The sequence below is a fragment of the Lolium rigidum genome, chromosome 1 (assembly GCF_022539505.1).
Source record: "Lolium rigidum isolate FL_2022 chromosome 1, APGP_CSIRO_Lrig_0.1, whole genome shotgun sequence".
In the NCBI taxonomy this organism is placed as follows: Eukaryota; Viridiplantae; Streptophyta; class Magnoliopsida; order Poales; family Poaceae; genus Lolium; species Lolium rigidum.
In genome coordinates this window covers 31,002,837-31,021,881 of record NC_061508.1, presented here as the reverse complement: position 1 = coordinate 31,021,881, position 19,045 = coordinate 31,002,837, and the positions used below count along the sequence as shown (strand labels likewise).

General features: G+C 45.0%; 1 protein-coding gene across 1 annotated transcript; it reads right to left on the bottom strand.

The window, feature by feature from the left end:
* Nucleotides 1-7,579: 7,579 nt before the first annotated feature.
* On the bottom strand, nucleotides 7,580-12,102 carry LOC124685160 (formin-like protein 6). The gene is made up of 4 exons (XM_047219487.1): nucleotides 11,765-12,102; nucleotides 9,833-10,536; nucleotides 8,811-9,032; nucleotides 7,580-8,720 (listed from the first exon to the last, which is right to left on the bottom strand). The coding sequence occupies exons 1-4, from the start codon at nucleotides 11,835-11,837 to the stop codon at nucleotides 7,866-7,868; spliced, it is 1,854 nt and encodes a 617-aa protein (XP_047075443.1). The 5' UTR covers nucleotides 11,838-12,102; the 3' UTR covers nucleotides 7,580-7,865.
* Between the last annotated feature and the right edge of the window lie 6,943 nt (nucleotides 12,103-19,045).

The following is a 19,045-nucleotide window of genomic DNA, read 5'->3' as shown; positions in this document are numbered from 1 at the left end:
AAGAGCATAGCTGGCGGGACCTTGATACTTCTCTGGATTCGGGTTGTTTCCTTCGTGGATACTTTGCTTGGTCCTGCCGTGCATCCGGTGTATCTTTTGTCTTCCCATACACGCCCAAGAAGTTTAGCAGGTTCACGCAAAGATTTTTCGTCACGTGCATCACGTCGATTGCAGAGTGAACCTCTAAGAATTTCCAGTAGGGTAGCTCCCAAAATATCGACTTCTTCTTCCACATGGGTACGTGTCCGTCAACATCATGCGGAACAGATTGTCCGCCGGGACCCTTTCCAAAGATCACTTCTAAATCCTTGACCATATCATATATAACTTCCCCATTAGGGCGGGTAGGCTTGGTTCGGTTATCCGCCTCACCTCCGAAATGCTTTCCTCTCTTTCTTACGTGATGTTGTTTTGGAAGAAATCGACGATGCCCCGGTACACATTCTTGTTTCCCAAATAAATACTATCAGTCTCACCTAAACAAGTGTGTGCATGCATTGTATCCCTTGTTTGACTGCCCCGAAATGTTACCAAGAGCAGGCCAATCATTGATGGTTACAAATAACAACGCTCGTAGGTTAAATTCCTTTTGTTCGTGCTCATCCCACACGGTACACCTTCGTCACGCCACAACTCTAAAAGTTCTTCAACCAATGGCCTCGGGTACACATCAATGTCGTTGCCGGGTTGCTTCGGGCCCCGGATGAGCACCGGCATCATAATGAACTTCCGCTTCATGCACAACCAAGGAGGAAGGTTATAGATACATAGAGTCACCGGCCAGGTGCTATGACTGGAGCTCGCTCCCCGAAAGGATTAAAGCCATCCGTACTTAGACCAAATCTTAAGTTCCTTGCGTCATCCGAAAATGACTTGAACTCTCTGTCGATTTTTCTCCACTGCGACCCGTCGGCGGGGTGTCTCAAGCATCACATCTTTCTTACGGTCCTCTTTGTGCCATCGCAACAACTTGGCATGCTCTTTGTTCCGGAACAAACGTTTCAACCGTGGTATTATAGGAGCATACCACATCACCTTCGCAGGAACCCTCTTCCCGGGGGTGGACTCACCCTCAACATCGCCAGGGTCATCTCGCCCGATCTTATACCTCAATGCACTACATACCGGGCATGCATTCAAATTCTCGTACTCCCCGCGGTAGAGGATGCGGTCATTGATGCATGCATGTATCTTCCGCACCTCTAATCCTAGAGGGCAGACAACCTTCTTTGCTTCGTACGTGCTAGAGGGCAACACGTTCTCCCCTGGAAGCATCTTCTTTATTATTTTCAGCAACTTTTCAAATCCCTTGTCGAAGTACCATTCTCTCGCCTTCCACTGCAGCAATTCCAGCGTGGTACCCAGCTTTTTCTCGACCATTTTCGCAATTTGGGTACAACAGTTTGTTGTGATCCTCTAACATTTTCTCCAACTTCAACCTCTCCTTTTCATTTCCGCAGTTCATCTTCGCATCAAGAATGGCCCGACCCAAATCGTCATCCGGGTCATCAAAAATCGGCTCATCGAAAATGGGCTCTTCTTCAGCTTCGTCTTCCCCCATTCTACTACCACCGTCTTCAGTGAATAAGGGATAGTTGTCACTATCCTCTTCTTCTTCGTTGTCTTCCAATATAACCCCTCTTTCTCCGTGCTTGGTCCAACAATTATAGCTGGGCATGAAACCATTCTCCAGCGAGTGGACGTGAAGGGTCTTCGAGGTAGAGTAATCCTTCATATTCTTACAGGAACTACATGGACAATACATGAAACCATTCGACTGCCTGTTTGCCTCAGCCACGTTGAGAAAATAATGCATGCCAATAATGAACTCGGGATGGACCCGGTCACCGTACATCCATTGTCGACTCATCTGCATTTTATATGTATATCAAAAATCATTAAGTACACAACATCATGGATATATGAGTGACCAACTTAATTAATATTCAAGTTCATCACATAAAACTAAGTTTTTTTTATAAAAAAGAAGAGGCTCACCGAGGTTGTACGGTGCCGGCTAGGGGACGACGCTAGCGATCGACGGCGGTGAGGACGGGGATGATACTAATTAAAACCTACAAAATATACCATAATTTCAGCTCAAATTGATTATAAAAAAGTAAAATCCCTAACTTAGGCATTTCATCAAACACCTTGCTAGCACTAGAAAAATAGTACGAGTTAAACTACCAAAGAAATGAGCTAAATTAGGAACGCCGGAAGAAAGGATGATATTGCTAACCCTTGGATAGATGCATGCCGTTAATCTTGTTAAAATGGTGGAGAAAAATAAAGATTATTGGAGTGTGAGAGGTGGATATTTGGAAATGTGAGAGGAGAAGTGAGTATGAGATATGCAGGGAGCTGGGCGCTGCCGCGCGCTCATATAGGCACAGACCCTTTAGTACCGGTTCCTTACACGAACCGGTACTAAAGGTGCAACCCTGGCCCCACCACCGTCCGGAAATCGAGCCCAAACCCTTTAATACCGGTTCCCGTTACGAACCGGTATTAAAGGTCCATAACGAACCGGTATTGATGTCCCACGCACGGAACCGGTATTAATGCCCCCTTTAGTACCGGTTCGTAAGGGAACCGGTACTAAAGGCTTAGATGGATGAGAGGTTTTCTACTAGTGAGCTGCCTGGTTGCGTCTGTGGTGTGGTGTATTTTGTAATGTTTCCCTTCATTTGTTGGCAGTTGTCAATCTCATGTAGTCATGTGTTAAAAAATCTGCATTCAATCTTGTGTATCACCGCTCTTACAAAAAAAAATTATGTGTCTTACACTCAACTGAAATATGTGGAGGTTTTTCGGCGTAAATCACTTGTGTCAATTGTGCTTGGTATTACATTATTTTCGCTGCTTCTTGGTTATTGGGAACTATTCTTGAAGTGTACAACGAGTTGAGATGTTGTTTGTGTCGGTGAATTGGTGCAATGTTGTTGAACCCCAGTAAATTGCATGCGTGATCAAGTAATCCGATATAAGCACGTACAAAAGCAGTAAGCAAGCAGCAAGTACCGCAGCAGTGTCGATCTGGTCTCCTGGCACTTGCAGAAGATGATCGGCTGCAGACCCTAGCAGTGAGATTCCGAGTTCTATCGCGATCTGCTTTTCACCTGAACTACCTCCATTTCAATGATTCTCGAAAAAAAAACTCCATTCCGATGAATCCGTCGTATAAATATAGGTAAAGTCTAAGTTTGACGAAAAAAAATCGAAGAAAATATTGATTAAATATATCATGAAAAAAAAATTATAGTGAATCTATTGATATTGATTTGGTGTCTTAAATTTTCATATTTTTACCTAACTTATTTATACCCCTTATTCATTCAGAGGGAGTATCTGAAGGTATAATTGATGCCCCCCATAGGGGGCATCACAGCGATTGCAGCACGTGAGCCGTCGGATTTTTACTGTACCTGGTCAACACTCGATCTCAGCCGTCCGTTTCTGGCAGCAGCTGTTGGGGCTGGCCTCGGCGACACACGCCGAACCAGCCCCTCCGGCGACAAACGCCGGTGCGCTCTCTCTCTCTCGGACTTGAGGTAGAAGAAGACATAAGGTTTTCCGGCCGGCGCACGAACGCAGCCGCGGGCGCACGAACGCCCAACTCTCTTTTTCTTTATTCAGCTGGCTCGTACCAGTCCAGATCAATGAGGAATTTATACATGGCCACACATGCGCACACGACGCACGCCCGCTGCCCACGTTGTTCGTGATCCGCTCTTCTAGGCCACGCGCACGCCGCGGCCAGCTCCAACGGCCACGGCTACGAACTCCCGTGAGACTCGGCCATCCCTTCTTCCGCCCAGCTCAGACCTGACCAGAACGCAGAGCACCTACTCATGCGCGCGAAGCGGCCATGCATCTTTCGAGCTGATCGCAAGCTAGTCCCTGCTCCAGTAACCTATGCATGCAACTAATAACTAGTCTAATCAAGATTACTACTAACAGCAGCGCACTAGTGAAACCCATGCGATGGCCGTTTTCTACCTGTGTTTGGTTGTGTTTGGGTCCTACGGTCGGTCGGGCCCGCGCGTCAGTCTCGGTGGGTCATTTATGGGTCGCGCTCGCCTCACCTTTCCTTCAGTGGGAACCCTAGCCGCCGCACACCCAATCCCCGCGTCCATCCTCTCTCCCCAATCGTCGCCTCGCCTCGCTCGCGCCTCTTCCTCTTCGCCCGTTTCTCCTCCCCCGCTCGCTGTCCTCGCGCCGCCTCTCCTCCATGGCCGCCATGGCGCCGTTGTATCTCCTCCTCGGGCCAGCAGGAGCGAGTTTTACATGGAGGTCGCGAGCTCGCCGCCCGTCGGTCCAGCTTGAGCCGGCCCTCCATCGACCCCGCACAGGCGGCGGCCGTCCGCACGCACGCCGGCCTCTTCCTCCAACGGCCGTCGACCTCCCTCTCTCCCCGACCTGCACCTCCACGCGGTGGCCTCGTCCAGCTAGGGGAGCTTCCACCCTAACCCTAGCAGCAGCAGGCGGTCACCCAACCTGCACCTCCATGCCGTTCCTCACCCGCAGCAGGATGCCGGCGACCGGATCGACCGTATCTGCATCATCTCGAACCTCCAGCTGCAGCAGCCGGACGCAACCTGCACCTCCACGCTGTTCCTCACCCGCAGCAGGACGCCGGCAACTAGATCGACCAGATCTGCATCATCTCGAACCTCCAGCTGCAGCAGCCGGACGCATCACTCCTGCTCTCATCGACCAGCATGTCGAGTGTGTGAGGTAGCACTTGTACTCTCGTTTTTTTTAATGTTTATGGGCAGTAAAATTGGTATATGTAGATGCTTTTTGTTGCTGTGGGCAGTGCAATTTTTTATTTCATGTCCATGTATGAAGAATGAACTATTTTTTTTGTGTTAGATGGATTATTTGGCAAGAAAGCGGTGACAACTAATTGTGAAAGCAGCAGGTCTCGCAGCTGTATTGTGTAGAAACATGCATATTTAAGGTTTATAGTTTAGCTTTACTTGATCATCGGTTTGGAAGTTGTTTCTTATAGTGTTCCAATACAATACTATGAGATATTAGCTTCAAGAATTGGCTGATGTATTTGACTTCCCTGTGCAAGCTATTATTGCTAAATGGCTGAGTGATTCATGGGAAAAGATATTTGTGATAGATTGTTTGAGACACACACATCGGGTTATAGCTCAGCCTTTGTGTTGTGTCATTTCTGAATTTTTTTGACACAGGCAAAGATGCAATTGTACAAATTCTACCTTTCTATGTTTTCATTTCTGAAATTAAATTATAACTCACTTTCCGACTCCAGCATTCTCAAATAATTTCTAAGATTGTACAGATTCACCCAGGAGATGAATGAGGTCACCAGGCCAAGGAGAGGCGGCACTGCAGATTGACCATGCACTTGCTGCTGAAGAAGGCACAGGAGGGCGTCGTGGCATAAGCGATAGCATTGCGACCAAGGGTATTGCAGTGGTCAATTGTGGCAAGGCGTCTCGCCACATCCAGATGTCTACCTCCAGACACAATTTTTTGGCTCATGTATGAGGTTTGAGCTGCTCTGAAGATTATTACATTTGTTGGTTTAATGTGAAAATTGGGGTATATCCTGCTGTTACTTACTGACCACTTGAATTGATCTACTTATAGATGTTGTCTTATTAAGTTGTTCATACTTACTTAAAATAAGCATCCAAAATCTGTCCTAAAGGAGACTGCTGTCTGTTTGGTTGCGTAAACAGCTTCAGGTTGCACAGGCATGCCAGTTAATTGGAGGGTTGTGCTTAAGTGTTCTTACAGATACAAGATGCAAAATACACTTTGCTTTTCTTGGGAAGATATGTAGGCCCTTAGATAAGGGTTGATGATACCTTAGTTTTACTGGAAAGTCTATATAATCATTGTCTTTGTCAGCCACCGGTAATTAGTCCCTGTCGGTTTATTTTCAACTGTCAGTGCAGATTTAGATTCCTAGACTGAATGAGAAACTAAATATGTACTACTTTTCCTTTGAATAATAGGCCCCCGTTTCTTATTTGTGCAAGTGCCTTATTATGTTTAAACAACTATGTTACTTCCAAATAATTTTATGTTGATGCAATATATGTCTCTGAATTTCCTTTTTCATGTGTGTTCCGGTATGAGGTATCTCTACTAAAAATTACTGTCTGGGCATCTCCGTTCATATCATGTCTGCTTTGTCAAACAGACGGTTCATTTAGTATTTCATATAAAACTTTCTGTATGGAGTACTAAGTAGTTCATTCAATTGAGGCTCAATGTGAATATAAAAGTTGTGATCATGATATTATGAGTGTTTTGCAATGGTTGTTTCGTCTCTAAGTTGCAGTACACAGTACTGTATATTCACTGAAGCTTAAAATATTCTTTTCATAGATTAGATGAATGTGGAACAACGGAGTTGGTGCTAATCCCTAGAGCTTTAATATGTTTTTGAAAGAGGCATCGCTGGCGGAGGAGCTGGAGAAGGCGTCAGGGCTCCGCGAGGCAGCTGACGGACCGAGTCCTGGATGAGCGTGAGAAGGCAATGCGATGGAAGGTGAGGGATTTGGAGCTGAGGGACGACAAGCAGAGGCGGCTGGTGGCAGAGCTCATGCGGCTCATTGGGATTCCCCAGTTCATCAAGGAGCTGAATATACCTCGGTGGAACTGTCATCAAGGAGCTCCTCACATGCAATCAGTTTGTTCATCTCTCCAAGAAAATCAAGAAGAGCATGCGGCTGCAGTAGCAAATATCAAAAGTACAGACAGTTACATTTTTTTTTCGAAATGGGGGTTTACCCCGGCTTCTGCATCATGGTGATGCACACAACCTTTTATTTAAAAAAGTTCAAAATAGTATTGTTTACAAATCACTCATCATCGAGGATTGATACAAAAATCAACCATCGAAAGAAACACATAGCAAGACGACAAATAAACATAGCCTTCTAGTATGTTTGATTGATTGTGAGGCGCCGACTACCAGGATGCCTAGATCGCCTAAACTGCACATGGGATGGTTCTCTATGCACATGGCTTAATTCGTAGCTCGCAGGTCCATATAAGAAAAACTAGGACTTGAGACAAGAAGCAATTATATCGATCTAAAAAACGAACCAATTATATCGATTTAAAAAATTAAGCAATTGTATGGGGCCGGTATTTGTGATCTCAGGAATTAAAGTTTGGGTCACGATCTGGCCAATTTATGTGATATTAGATCAGTATGTGAAGTTCAGATTCAGATCACTTGATACATCCTTTACCAAGGTTGCTGAGAAACAAGAGTGAATCATGAAGACAAGACCTAGTCGGGTTTAGTTAGAAAAGCAAGACAAGAATCACCTACATCATGAAATTTTACAAATTGGCAACTAATTAGTAATAATAATGCCTTGCCATGGTGGGTGGTTATTGCAGGGTAAGCAAAGAAAGTCAATTAGTGAAGACAGTGACAATGCCATGGTCGACCAGCCAGCAGCATGTGGAAACGGAAATGTAACAACAGTTTGTTGGACTGTTCAGCATCTAATGAGTACTGTCCCAGTAATTTAAAAATTAACTGAAAACTGATGTCGGCACACAAGAAAAAACATAAAGGAGAACGGTCAGCGCAGCAAGCTCACCCCCGGCCATTGTCTAGATACCATATGCCTCCAGAACTGGAGACAAGCGGAAAATTTCTCGCATGTTTACCAACATCAACTGTACAATGCATTTTGTATGGACGAACAGCAATTTTCCCACCATACCGTGGAAGTGTATATATGTAACTACATTTAGGGCAGATCCATGGACCAGTGTTGCCCCCATTTACAGTAGAATGAGATCACGATCTCAACTATATTTGCAGTTCTGTTTGCAGTTGGGCCTCAGCCGTTTCAGCTGTCCATGGTATCTTCGTCGAACCTTGGTGGGCTAGATGGAGCGCTGCTTGACGGGGTACCTGACAGGAATGTATCTGTGTTGGTGTCAGACCATTCAGCCGTGGCTGCGCCAGCTTCTGAACCTGAGGGGTCTACCGAAGGAATATCGTAATTTGGTGTGGTCTTGATGGTATCCCCTTCTAGTTTCTCCATTGCAGGTCCATCCTCAAAGTGTTCACGGTCTTGAGAGCTTGTGCCGTTGGATTCAGCTTCAGGCAAGGATAATATATCAGCAACAGCATTTCTGTCTCCATCAAACTTCGGTGCAGAAGAAAGTGCAGATGCATCCTCGAATAGTTCGCGTTCTTGAGAGCTTGTGCCATTGGATTCAGCTTCTGGCAAGGATAGTGTGTCAGCGACCGCATCTTTGTCGCCATCAAACTTCGGTGCAGAAGAAGGTGCAGATTCATGCTCAGAGAGTTCAAGTTCTTGAGAGTATGGGCCAAAGGGTTCAGCTTCTGGCAAAGATAATGTATCAGCAACAGCAACTTTGCCGTTGTCAAACTTTGGTGCAGAAGAATGGACATTTACTGGTTCTATCTGAAAAAACTGGACAGATTTGCTATCTAGAATGCCCTGTTCAGTTGTGGTATTGCTGTTTTGTGTTTCCTGGAGAGATATCACATCAAAGCCATCATGCACATTGTTTAATCCCTTATGATCTGATGCACCTTCTGTGGTGTGATTGCTTTTGCTTGACAAATCCACATGACTGAATTCAGCATCAAGATTAGAAAAGCTTTCTTTCTGGTCGCTCAACGACTCAGAAGTATGAACCGGAGTGGTGGTGTCTATCTCCGAAAATATAACCTATGATCAGACAGAAAGAGTGCTTTACTATGTGGAGAGGTAAAGTGCACAGGCAAAGAGAGCTATAAATTCCAAGAATTGTCTGGTTACCTCAACTCTGAAGTCTACAGGAAACCGGTGTTGAGTGTCCCATAGAATGTCAATCTGGTCCCTATCAAGTAACAAAAGGTTGTCTTCAATAAAAGCTGTGTTAAACATAACTCTGAATACCATCACTTCATGGTTAAAGTCCTCGTCAACGGTAATGCACTCCATGACAATGTCTCCTCGGACAGGACATCTAACATTAACCTTGATTATCTCATTGTCTTCCTGAAATTGTAAAAAAAAGTATGATGTTTTTTGGGTTAGCAATTTAAGCTAAAGGATGTCATACCATAATCAATACAGATATCAAAAGCAACTTCCAAGTCAAACACAAACCTGTTATATGAACTGGAAGAAATAAATCCTCATAAATGAGATAGGTAACAGAAAGATGCAATATTATGCACTTTCAAGTTTGAACCTATTGAGAACCGTAGTACAAAACCAACCGAACTATATGTGTAATCGAATAATCTCCCAAGATGACCAATGATACTTTTTAAGTACTTCAAGAAGAAAAAACTACATATCAACATATTACACCCTTAAACTCTTCATTCTTCAAGGTACCTAACTTCAACCCTAAACACCCAAACTTTGTACTCACACACCCTTAACCTATCAAACGTCAAAGTCACTGAAAATTCAATAATTATGGTGGTAGTCAAATAAGCTGATTTTTTTTTTTTGCTGATGTGGCCTCACCATCACATGTGCAGGGCATACAACTAGAAAAGGGGTTAGTTACACTTGACTGGCGGTTCGTGCAGCAAGAGATGTTTAGCCTTTTCTGTCAGAGTTGTGATTTGAGAGGGTTTTGGAGTTGTAGGGAGAAAATTAGGCAATTTAGGAGGTCACACAGAAACTAGATGGCTTAAAGAGCTCAGGGGTGTGAATTTTTTTTTTTGCCTTTGGAGAATAGATCTGATCAGGAGTCTTATCAACATTACAGATAAAAACCACAGCCCTACTGTAAAGGACAAATGTGTAATTCATGATATGTTGATAACAAAACAATAGTATACCTGCGTGTAAAGATGGACGAAATCACTTGTCTTCGGAGTTGAAAAGAGAACTTTGGCCCTACTGTCAGTAAGCACCAAGGGATCTGGGCCATAAATTCGAAATATTGGCCTACATCCCCCTTGACCATCAAAATTTGGTACCTTCCTGATGATTACACAATTCAAATTCAGCATCCTGTCAGCAGGAGGCCACAGTTCTGGTGATATGTGCCTTCTTGACACATACTTCAAGTATCTCAACTGAGAAGGTGCTGGGTCCAGTGGTGAGTAGAGCTCAACCACCTCAGGTGGTGCATGTTTGTGGACCGTCTCTATCGCCTTCCTCTCATCTCCGCATCTTCGAAGGTAAACCAGTAGGGCTGCCAATGCAAAAGCAAGGACCGGCCACCCCCCGTGTTCTGAATGTATAAGCAGGAAGTTATCCTTGCTTAACGAAAGCCAGCTTTCACTAGACCTAAGAAAATGGTGAATCATCTCCAATGTGAGCAAAGGGCACCCTTCATAGTTACGTGGGTATCCCATCGCACTCATATCATAGCCTGAGAAAATCCGGGCAGTTTGGTTGTTCTTCTTGCTTCCCTCGAAGTTGAATACCATAAAAGAATCGATGGAGTAGCGGGCAAGTAGCTGTTTCAAGATGCCTCCGATGTATGGTTTCAGCTCGTCTTCTTCAAACAAATCCGTGGAGAAGCAGTGGTCAAATACTGGAAAGTAAATAAGTGGTGAAAAGTTAGCATCTGAAAGGTGAGACTGAGGCAATCTCAGTTCTGTTATTAAACAGTGAGATCATCCCTAACATACAAATCATGGCCAGTGGTAGCAGGTGAGAATTTCCATATATAAACCTAATGTGAAAAAAGTATGTACCCACTTTCAAACATTTCAACCCAGACAACGAAACAATCCATGCATACCGAGAAAAGAAATGGTAGTTGGTATGCATATGCTACACAAGTGGGCGTCTAATAAAAATATATATATATATACGGTCGTAGTTTCAGGCAATTGATTTTGATGGAACAAGAAGCCTTTTCGGAATTTACTCAGCCAACTGCTACTTTTTTCAACGGTCCTAATAAAGTAGTGAGAAACACAAATAATTCCAAAATGGATGTAAGTTATTTTCCCAATTGAAAGGAGAAAACAAGTAGCTACAAAATAAACAAAAAAATTATGCCAGGCACGAGCCTTGAAGCTCTAAAGCTCATCATTTCTCATAGCTGATAAAATGTGGCCTGATTTAAGCCAACCATGATTTAACTGGGAAGCAGCAAGGAGTCACCCCATGCTCTGAAGCATAGCAATTTGTACTTGTGGCCTACAGAGCTAACCCCGTGAACCACCTCGCGCTAAAACGAGCTGAATTTACCCCAGCATAACAGAAAAGCAATGAGTCAAACACGTGATTGTCAAGAAAATAAAGACGGCCTGATAAGCAAAGAACCTGCTAATCCGGTGTATTCCGTGGTCCTATTATGGTCAAATGTAGAGTTGGGCAAATGGGCATCGTGCGCACCCTTTGCCGAGTCAAACCAAGAAACAATGCCACCACGATAGCACAAGTCTTTGACAGAGTCGTCCCCATTGATTGATTATATACGCAAACCCTGTCCCACTAGTTCAACAAGAACCAATATCCTGTTGGTTCATAAGATTTTTTCTCATAGATTAACGACCGCAAAAGGAACCTAAATGTTAAAAAAAAAAAACCCGTTGTACTAGTCGCATGCTAAAACCTTCAACCCGAAGAACCACCTGTACGAAACTTGAACAAAAAATTTCCCCGTGCGATGCGTTGTACTTGAAAGAAACCTTGAGGCGGGCAGGTTTTAGCGAGACGGCCCAGTAAAGATAGCTTAATCACGTCACAAGAAAAACCGTAATAACAAGTACCGGAATGTAAAGGGGGGGTTTCGATGAGGAAAGACGCACCCAAAATGTTGCCGGAGATCTCGACGAGGCCGGACGGCATCCGCCAGTTGAACAGCCGCCGGAAGAGCGACATCTGCGGCGGCGGCCCCTCGAATGGCCGGCCGGGGAGTCGCAGAATCCAAAAATGCTCCTCCTAGCAGCACGACTGCGCAATCACTCGGCGGCCTGGTCGGGGTGGGGCGAGGAGGGGAGAAGAGGCGAATGGGGAGGAGGGAGCGGGAAAGAAGACGACGTGGGGAGGAGTAGCTCGGCCCGCGGCGGCGGTATAAGGAAAGGAATGGATTTGGGGGAGGCAGCTGGGAATTTTCCGGCGATTTGTTTTTGTTGGAGGGGAGAAGGAAAAACGAAAACGAACGTGGTTGTGGTTTGGTGTGGTTTGTTTAACAGGTCGTCGCGGGCGCGTGCTCTGCTCGACTCGAGACCAGAGCTTGGCGAGGAAGGGAAGATCGCCATCATGGGGGGGAGCGGAGCTGGGCCCACTTGTATTTACGTGTTTGTCTCTTTTTGGAAACGTAAAGGTGGGTTCCAAATTTGAACCTTGAGCGAGCGCATTCTGCCTTTACGGGTGTCGGTGTGTCTTTCTTTTTTTTGGAGGATTTGTTGTGATTTAAATTTCTTGAATTCGGTTAGTTTCTTTTGTGCAAGTGAGACCAACATAGGAGTTTTTGTGGGCTCCATTTCCAAAACTCCACTCTCAATTGTAGGCAAGAGAAGAAGAGAGTGAGTCGCGTTGTCAAGTCACCCCTTCTGTGTTATTGGAGGCACCTCGCTAGACCATCTAATAGTGAGCCAGCATATTTGTTGTCTAAGCTAGTAATTATTAACCACCAAGTAGTGGCGTCCGGTTGTTACCATCCAAGGTATTCATTGTTGTCTCCCGCTCCCAAAACTAGCCGTTTGTGATTACCATCCAAGCTACTCATCACCGTTAGCACCCAAGCTCGATGTCTTTGACGCTAAACACTACTTCCATCACAAGGATCATATCCAGGGTTCTATCAAGGACTCAAGGCAAACATGATACCACTACATCAACCTGATCGACGACGCACGGTTTCTGGAGTTCTCCACTTCAGAAATCCGGCCTCTCGGAACCGTACCAAGATCAACATTCCTTAGCAAGAAACAACAAGGTGAGGCACAGTCGACCGATATGAACATGTGTCAACAAAGAGAATGAGTGTTGTGTCTCCCATCTAGCACTAAATTAATGGACGAAGTCGCCTTCCAAACTGGGGTACCACTAAACTTACCGTTCGCGGTAATACCGCCAACAATGTATCATGTATTAGGGGTTTATTTAGAAAAAATGCTTTTTGCAGAAGAGGGATCTTACGGGATTGGTTTTGAAAATTCTTTTTTTACTCTCTAGGTTTTAGAAACATTTGTTGATACCGCATGTTTCCATTTTTCCGTATATGAACTCCAAAATTTATCTTTTTATCTATCCACCCACGTCTCGAGTTGAGAAACATTTTCCTGCAAATTTCCTCCGACTATTTTTGTGGTTAAGACTCTTGAAAGGATCAATGCAATACAGACATATAATTCTTAGTGTTAAGCGAGGATTTCTACGGTGCCCTCTTACGGAGTACTCCCTAAGAGTAACTTGGAGGATAGGTTATATCTAACCGCCAATTTCAAAGTGTATTATGGGCTTTCTTAGTTTTTGGAAGACTCCATATGTTATCCTAATAGTCTGTCAATTTCTAAAAGCCTCCTCCGAAAAATTAAGTGAACTTGTATTGTATAAGAGCATCTTCACCAGCTGACGAGGGATTAACTCGCCAATGCCTACGTATTGTAGACTTAGGCTTTCGTAAGAAGTAGAGGGCAAGTAGATCTCGAAGGTTCAGCCGAATAGAGGTGCTCAACTCAATATTACGGTGGCTAGGGTTACAATGATTCGGTCCTTTCTTTCTCCCTCGGCTTCCCCTTTATATAGGAGGCGAAGCCGAGACTTTTCCGTGTCGTACAAGTTACAAACAGTCGAGTCGCATTGGGTTTTTTTTATATTGATATAAGTTTCCTATTACAACTCTACTTTTCCTAACCCGAAAGCCTTCAACCTTCTGGGCCTCCAAAGCTTCGAGTCCATGGGCTTCATGCTCCCCTGTAAACCTAGGGTACTTATTCGACATGCCTAGTAGGCATACCTATGTCAGTAGCCCCCCCCCCCCCCGAGATTTTGCTTGAATCGTAGAGTCGAGTGAAATCTCTGTCATGCATCTGTTGAATAAAACTTTCGAGTTACATTCAAATTTTACTCAATGTCTATTTTGCATAGGGATAATGGTAAATGAGGTTGGTTCATCTGACAGATCAGGTACCAGTTAATTGCTCTAGTGGCAAACCCGCATAAACCTACTTGATGCTCAAGTCCCTTGACTCGAACCTGGAATACTGGCGTAATTCGATACGTGCCGCTTTAGGACTTACCGTTATCAAATTCCAGCTTGTTTTATCGAGTACCCAACGCATCCGTCGAGATTTTTCTTCACATATGTTGATGTGGATAAAGTGGGAGAGCGCATTCATGTGCGATACCACGCCACACACGACAGATCATGTGGTCTTACCTTCGTGAACCCTTTTACAAGTCATGACATTCAGAGTTTTTATCGCGACGGGTGCGCTCTGAGAATATATTGTCGAGTGCCTTTGTACGGCTGATGGAATTCTTCATTTCTTCGGGTTGATATATTGTATGAAATAATATCTTGACCTCCCGATGGGAGTACATGACGAGTTACATGTAACTCGAAGATGTACGTAAAAAATTCTTCGACTTCACTCTATATTGTCTTGCCATTCTTCTTTTCCTTTACCTTCTATATTTCATCGGGTGCGCGAACAGCGCTCCCGATGGGAGTAGCCCCCGAGGCTACAGCCGAGTGTTTGCACTTGGTTGTAGGATCAACTTCTGCTATTTAACCAATTCCATATTTTTATCATCAACATGTCGTCTTATCAGAAGTACATTCAAATCAATCTGATAAGAGTAGCCCCCGAGCATATGAACATGTGCTTGTAGCTGGACATAGGCTCCTGAGCTTTACTTCTGACTATATATTGTTCCAGCAACTCAAAGATTTCTACTATCATGACGTCGATGCTGACGAAAACCATGTGTGGCCACCTCGGGAAGACACGACTTCTAGTGGACCACTGTTTGTTGGGTCCAAAGTTTCTGCTCTTTCCCCACGTCGTGCGAGTGGGGCTTGCACGTCCTCCGACACTCCCGGCACGCGCGCAATAACTTCCTGAAGTCCAAAATAAAATGTAAAGAAATTTTTACCACGCAGCCACGTGTAGGGTTCAAGATCTTCCCACCTTCATCCAATGGTCGAGCCTCATCGTCTTCCAGGTTATAAATTCTTACCCCTAGGCTGATTTTTCCCCTTCGCTGCGCCGCACAACCATTCGCCCCTGCCATTGCCTTAACTTTCACCTTCCTTGAGCACCTCCTGCACCCATCTTCCTCTTTCCTTTTCTGCTCCGCCACTCCGTCACCATGCCTCCGCGGACCAAGCGCACCAGGAACGCCGCCCCCGGTACCGGTGAGCGCGTGGAGAAGGAGAGGATCTCCGGATGGAAGAGATCCAAGATCTCCTCGCAGGACCGCCAGATGCTGAAGAATCTGGGCATGTTCAAGAACGATGTGATGCAAATGCCACGGGACGAGAGTGTTCCTCATCCTCCTGAAGGTTTTCAGGTAACTTTCACTAACTTCCTTGTATGTGGATTATCCGTTCCTGTCCACGAATTCCTCTATGGTCTTCTTTTTATTTACGGGATTCAGCTCCATCAGCTGACACCCAACTCTATCTCCCACATCTCTATCTTCATCACTCTATGCGAGTGTTTCCTTGGCATCCACTCCCACTGGGGCCTGTGGAAACGCATTTTCTACCTCCACCGCAACAACTCGAAGAACGCCATTGATGTCTACGCATGCTTCTATTCTTGTAGACAGTGTTGGGCCTCCAAGTGCAGAGGTTTGTAGAACAGCAACAAGTTTCCCTTAAGTGGATCACCCAAGGTTTATCGAACTCAGGGAGGTAGAGGTCAAAGATATCCCTCTCAAGCAACCCTGCAATTACGATACAAGAAGTCTCTTGTGTCCCCAACACACCCAATACACTTGTCAGGTGCATAGGTGCACTAGTTCAGCGAAGAGATAGTGAAATACAAGTAATATGGATAATTGTAAGTAGTAATTACAATCTGAAATAAAAATGGCAGCAAGCAAACATGTAACGGAACTAGTTATAAACGGTGTTTCGATGCTTGGAAACAAGGCCTAGGGATCATACTTTCACTAGTGGACACTCTCAACAATGATACACCATAATTGAATACATAGATATTATCACTTCACTATGCTACTCTGAACCACTCTCCGGTTTGATAATAAACACAAATTCACTGTGTAGGGCCACATAAGCATTCCTTAAAGTTCGCATTCCCAATCTATTGACACCCAACGCTGTCACTTTGAGCATACAAAAATGGTACTAACTAGACACCACAATTCATAAGTATTTCTGTATATAAAGCATAAGAAACAAACATGGTGTGCACACTGTCACCTTCACATCGTTGGACAAGGTGTCCCCGAAGATCACATAATAAAACCACTTGAGTAGCAAAATAGTTGAAGCATAACATCTACTTATTCAACTAGATTACAAAGCTCATGATCACATAAAGATCATACATGGAGAGATAGATAGACCACATAGCTACCGGTAAAGCCCTCAGCCTCGGGGGAGAACTACGCACTCCTCATCATGGGAGTCAGCAATGGCGATGAAGATGGCGGTGGAGTCGATGGAGATGGCTCCGGGGGAAATTCCCCGTCCCGGCAGGGTGCCGGAACAGAGACTTATGTCCCCTGGATCTTGTCTTCGGCGGCGGCCGAGCTACATAACTTTCCGTGGATGGAGGCCTATTGATTTAGGGTTCACGTGTCGGGAGGCTTCTTATAGGCGGAAGGGCGAGGTCGGGTGGCCCCACACCACCCCTAGGCGCAGGCCAGGGCCAGGCCGCGCCTAGGCATGGTCTGGCCACCCTGTGGCCCCCCTTCGTCTCTCCTCCGGACTTCGTCTTCGTTACGGAAAAATAAGATCTCCAGCTTTTGTTTTGTCCAATTCCGAGAATATTTCCTTTACAACTTTTCTGAAATACAAAACAACAGAAAACAGGGAGATGGCACTGTGGCATCTTGTAAAAAGGTTAGTTCCAGAAAATGCATAAAAGTGCCACGAAGTGTAAACAAAACATATAGCAATTAGTGTAAAACAAGCATGGAGCATCAAAAAATATAGATACATTTGCAACGTATCAGCCATCTACTGGTAATTAAGGTACTCCTTAGAGTACCAGAGCAAAACATTTGCAACGGGGCCTCTAGGGAAACTACTGGTAATTAAGGTACTCTTTTCAATAGAGTACCGGAACAAAACATTAACACTCCGTGAACACACGTGATCCTCACATCATAGCCATCCCCTCCGGTTATCCCAATTCTTGGTCACTTTGGGGCCTTGGGTTCCGGACAACAATATGTGTATACAACTTGCACATATGATCAAAAACAATAATTATCCTCATGATTCAATAACATGTTCAGATCTGAGATCATGTTGATGGGATTCGTAGCATAGAAAACAAAAAAATTCCTACCGCAAGAACGAAAACACAAGCCAAGATCTAATCTAGTAGACGGTAGCAACGAGAAGATCATGAGACTAACCCTCGAAGATTTCCAAAGCCTAACAAGATTAGATCTCGTGGTGGATGTAGTCGATCACTTGCCGCTTGCAAAAGCGCGTAGAAGATCTTGACGGTGCCACAATCGGGCATCACCTCCGTACTCGGTCACACGTACGGTGTTGATGAAGACGACATCCTCCTCCCCGTTCCAGCGGGCAGCGGAAGTAGTAGATCCTCCTCGGAATCCCAGCGAAGCACGACGGCGTGGTGGCGGTGGTGGTGGAGAACTCCGGCAGGGCTTCGCCTATGCGCTGCGGGAGTATTATGTGGAGGAGGAGAGGCTAGGTTTTGGGGAGAGGGGGCTATGGGCGCCGGCCACAAGGGGGCAAGGGTGGTGCGGCCAACTCATGGCTTGGAGTGGCCGGCCCCCTCCCTCTCCTCATGTATATATAGGTGGAACACATCTAGGGTTGCCCAAGTCTTCGAATAAGACCCCAATTCAAAAACTGTCATATGGACGAAACCTATTTGGGTTGGGACTCTCCCCTTTCCCCCTTGCTTGGCCGGCCAAGGAGGTGGAGTCCACCATGGACTCCACCCTCCCACTTGGTGGGCAAGTTAGGGTTGGTGGAGTCTAACCGGGACTCCACCTTCCATAGTGATTTATTCCGGATAATTCTAGAAACCACCTTCCATAAATTCACCGGATCATTTTCCAAACTTGGAAAGCGACTTCCTATATATGAATCTTATTCTCCGGACCATTCCGGACCTCCTCGTGATGTCCTGGATCCCATCCGAGACTCCGAATAAAACTTCGAACTCCATTCCATATTCCATATCTACTTAAACGACATCAAACCTTAAGTGTGTCACCCTACGGTTCGCGAACTATGCAGACATGGTTGAGACTTCTCTCCGACCAATAACCAATAGCGGGATCTGGAGATCCATAATGGCTCCCACATATTCAACGATGACTTAGTGATCGATTGAACCATTCACATACGATACCGATTCCCTTTGTCACGCGATATTTTACTTGTCCAAGGTTTGATCATCGGTATCTCTATACCTCGTTCAACCTCGTCTCCTGACAAGTACTCTTTACTCGTACCGTGATATGTCATCTCTTATGAACCATTCATATGCTTGCAAGCTAATTAGACGACATTCCACCGAGAGGGCCCCGAGTATATCTATCCGTCATCGGGATGGACAAATCCCACTCGTTGATCCATATGCCTCAACTCATACTTTCCGAATACCTAATCCCACCTTTATAACCACCCATTTACGCAGTGGCGTTTGATGTAATCAAAGTACCCTTCCGGCATAAGTGATTTATATGATCTCATGGTCGAAAGGACTAGGTAACTATGTATCGAAAGCTTATAGCAAATTAACTTAATGACGTGATCTTTATGCTACGGTTAATTGGGTGTGTCCATTACATCATTCACATAATGACATAACCTTGTTATTAATAACATCCAATGTTCATGATCATGAAACTATGATCATCTATTAATCAACAAGCTAGTTATACAAGAGGCTTACTAG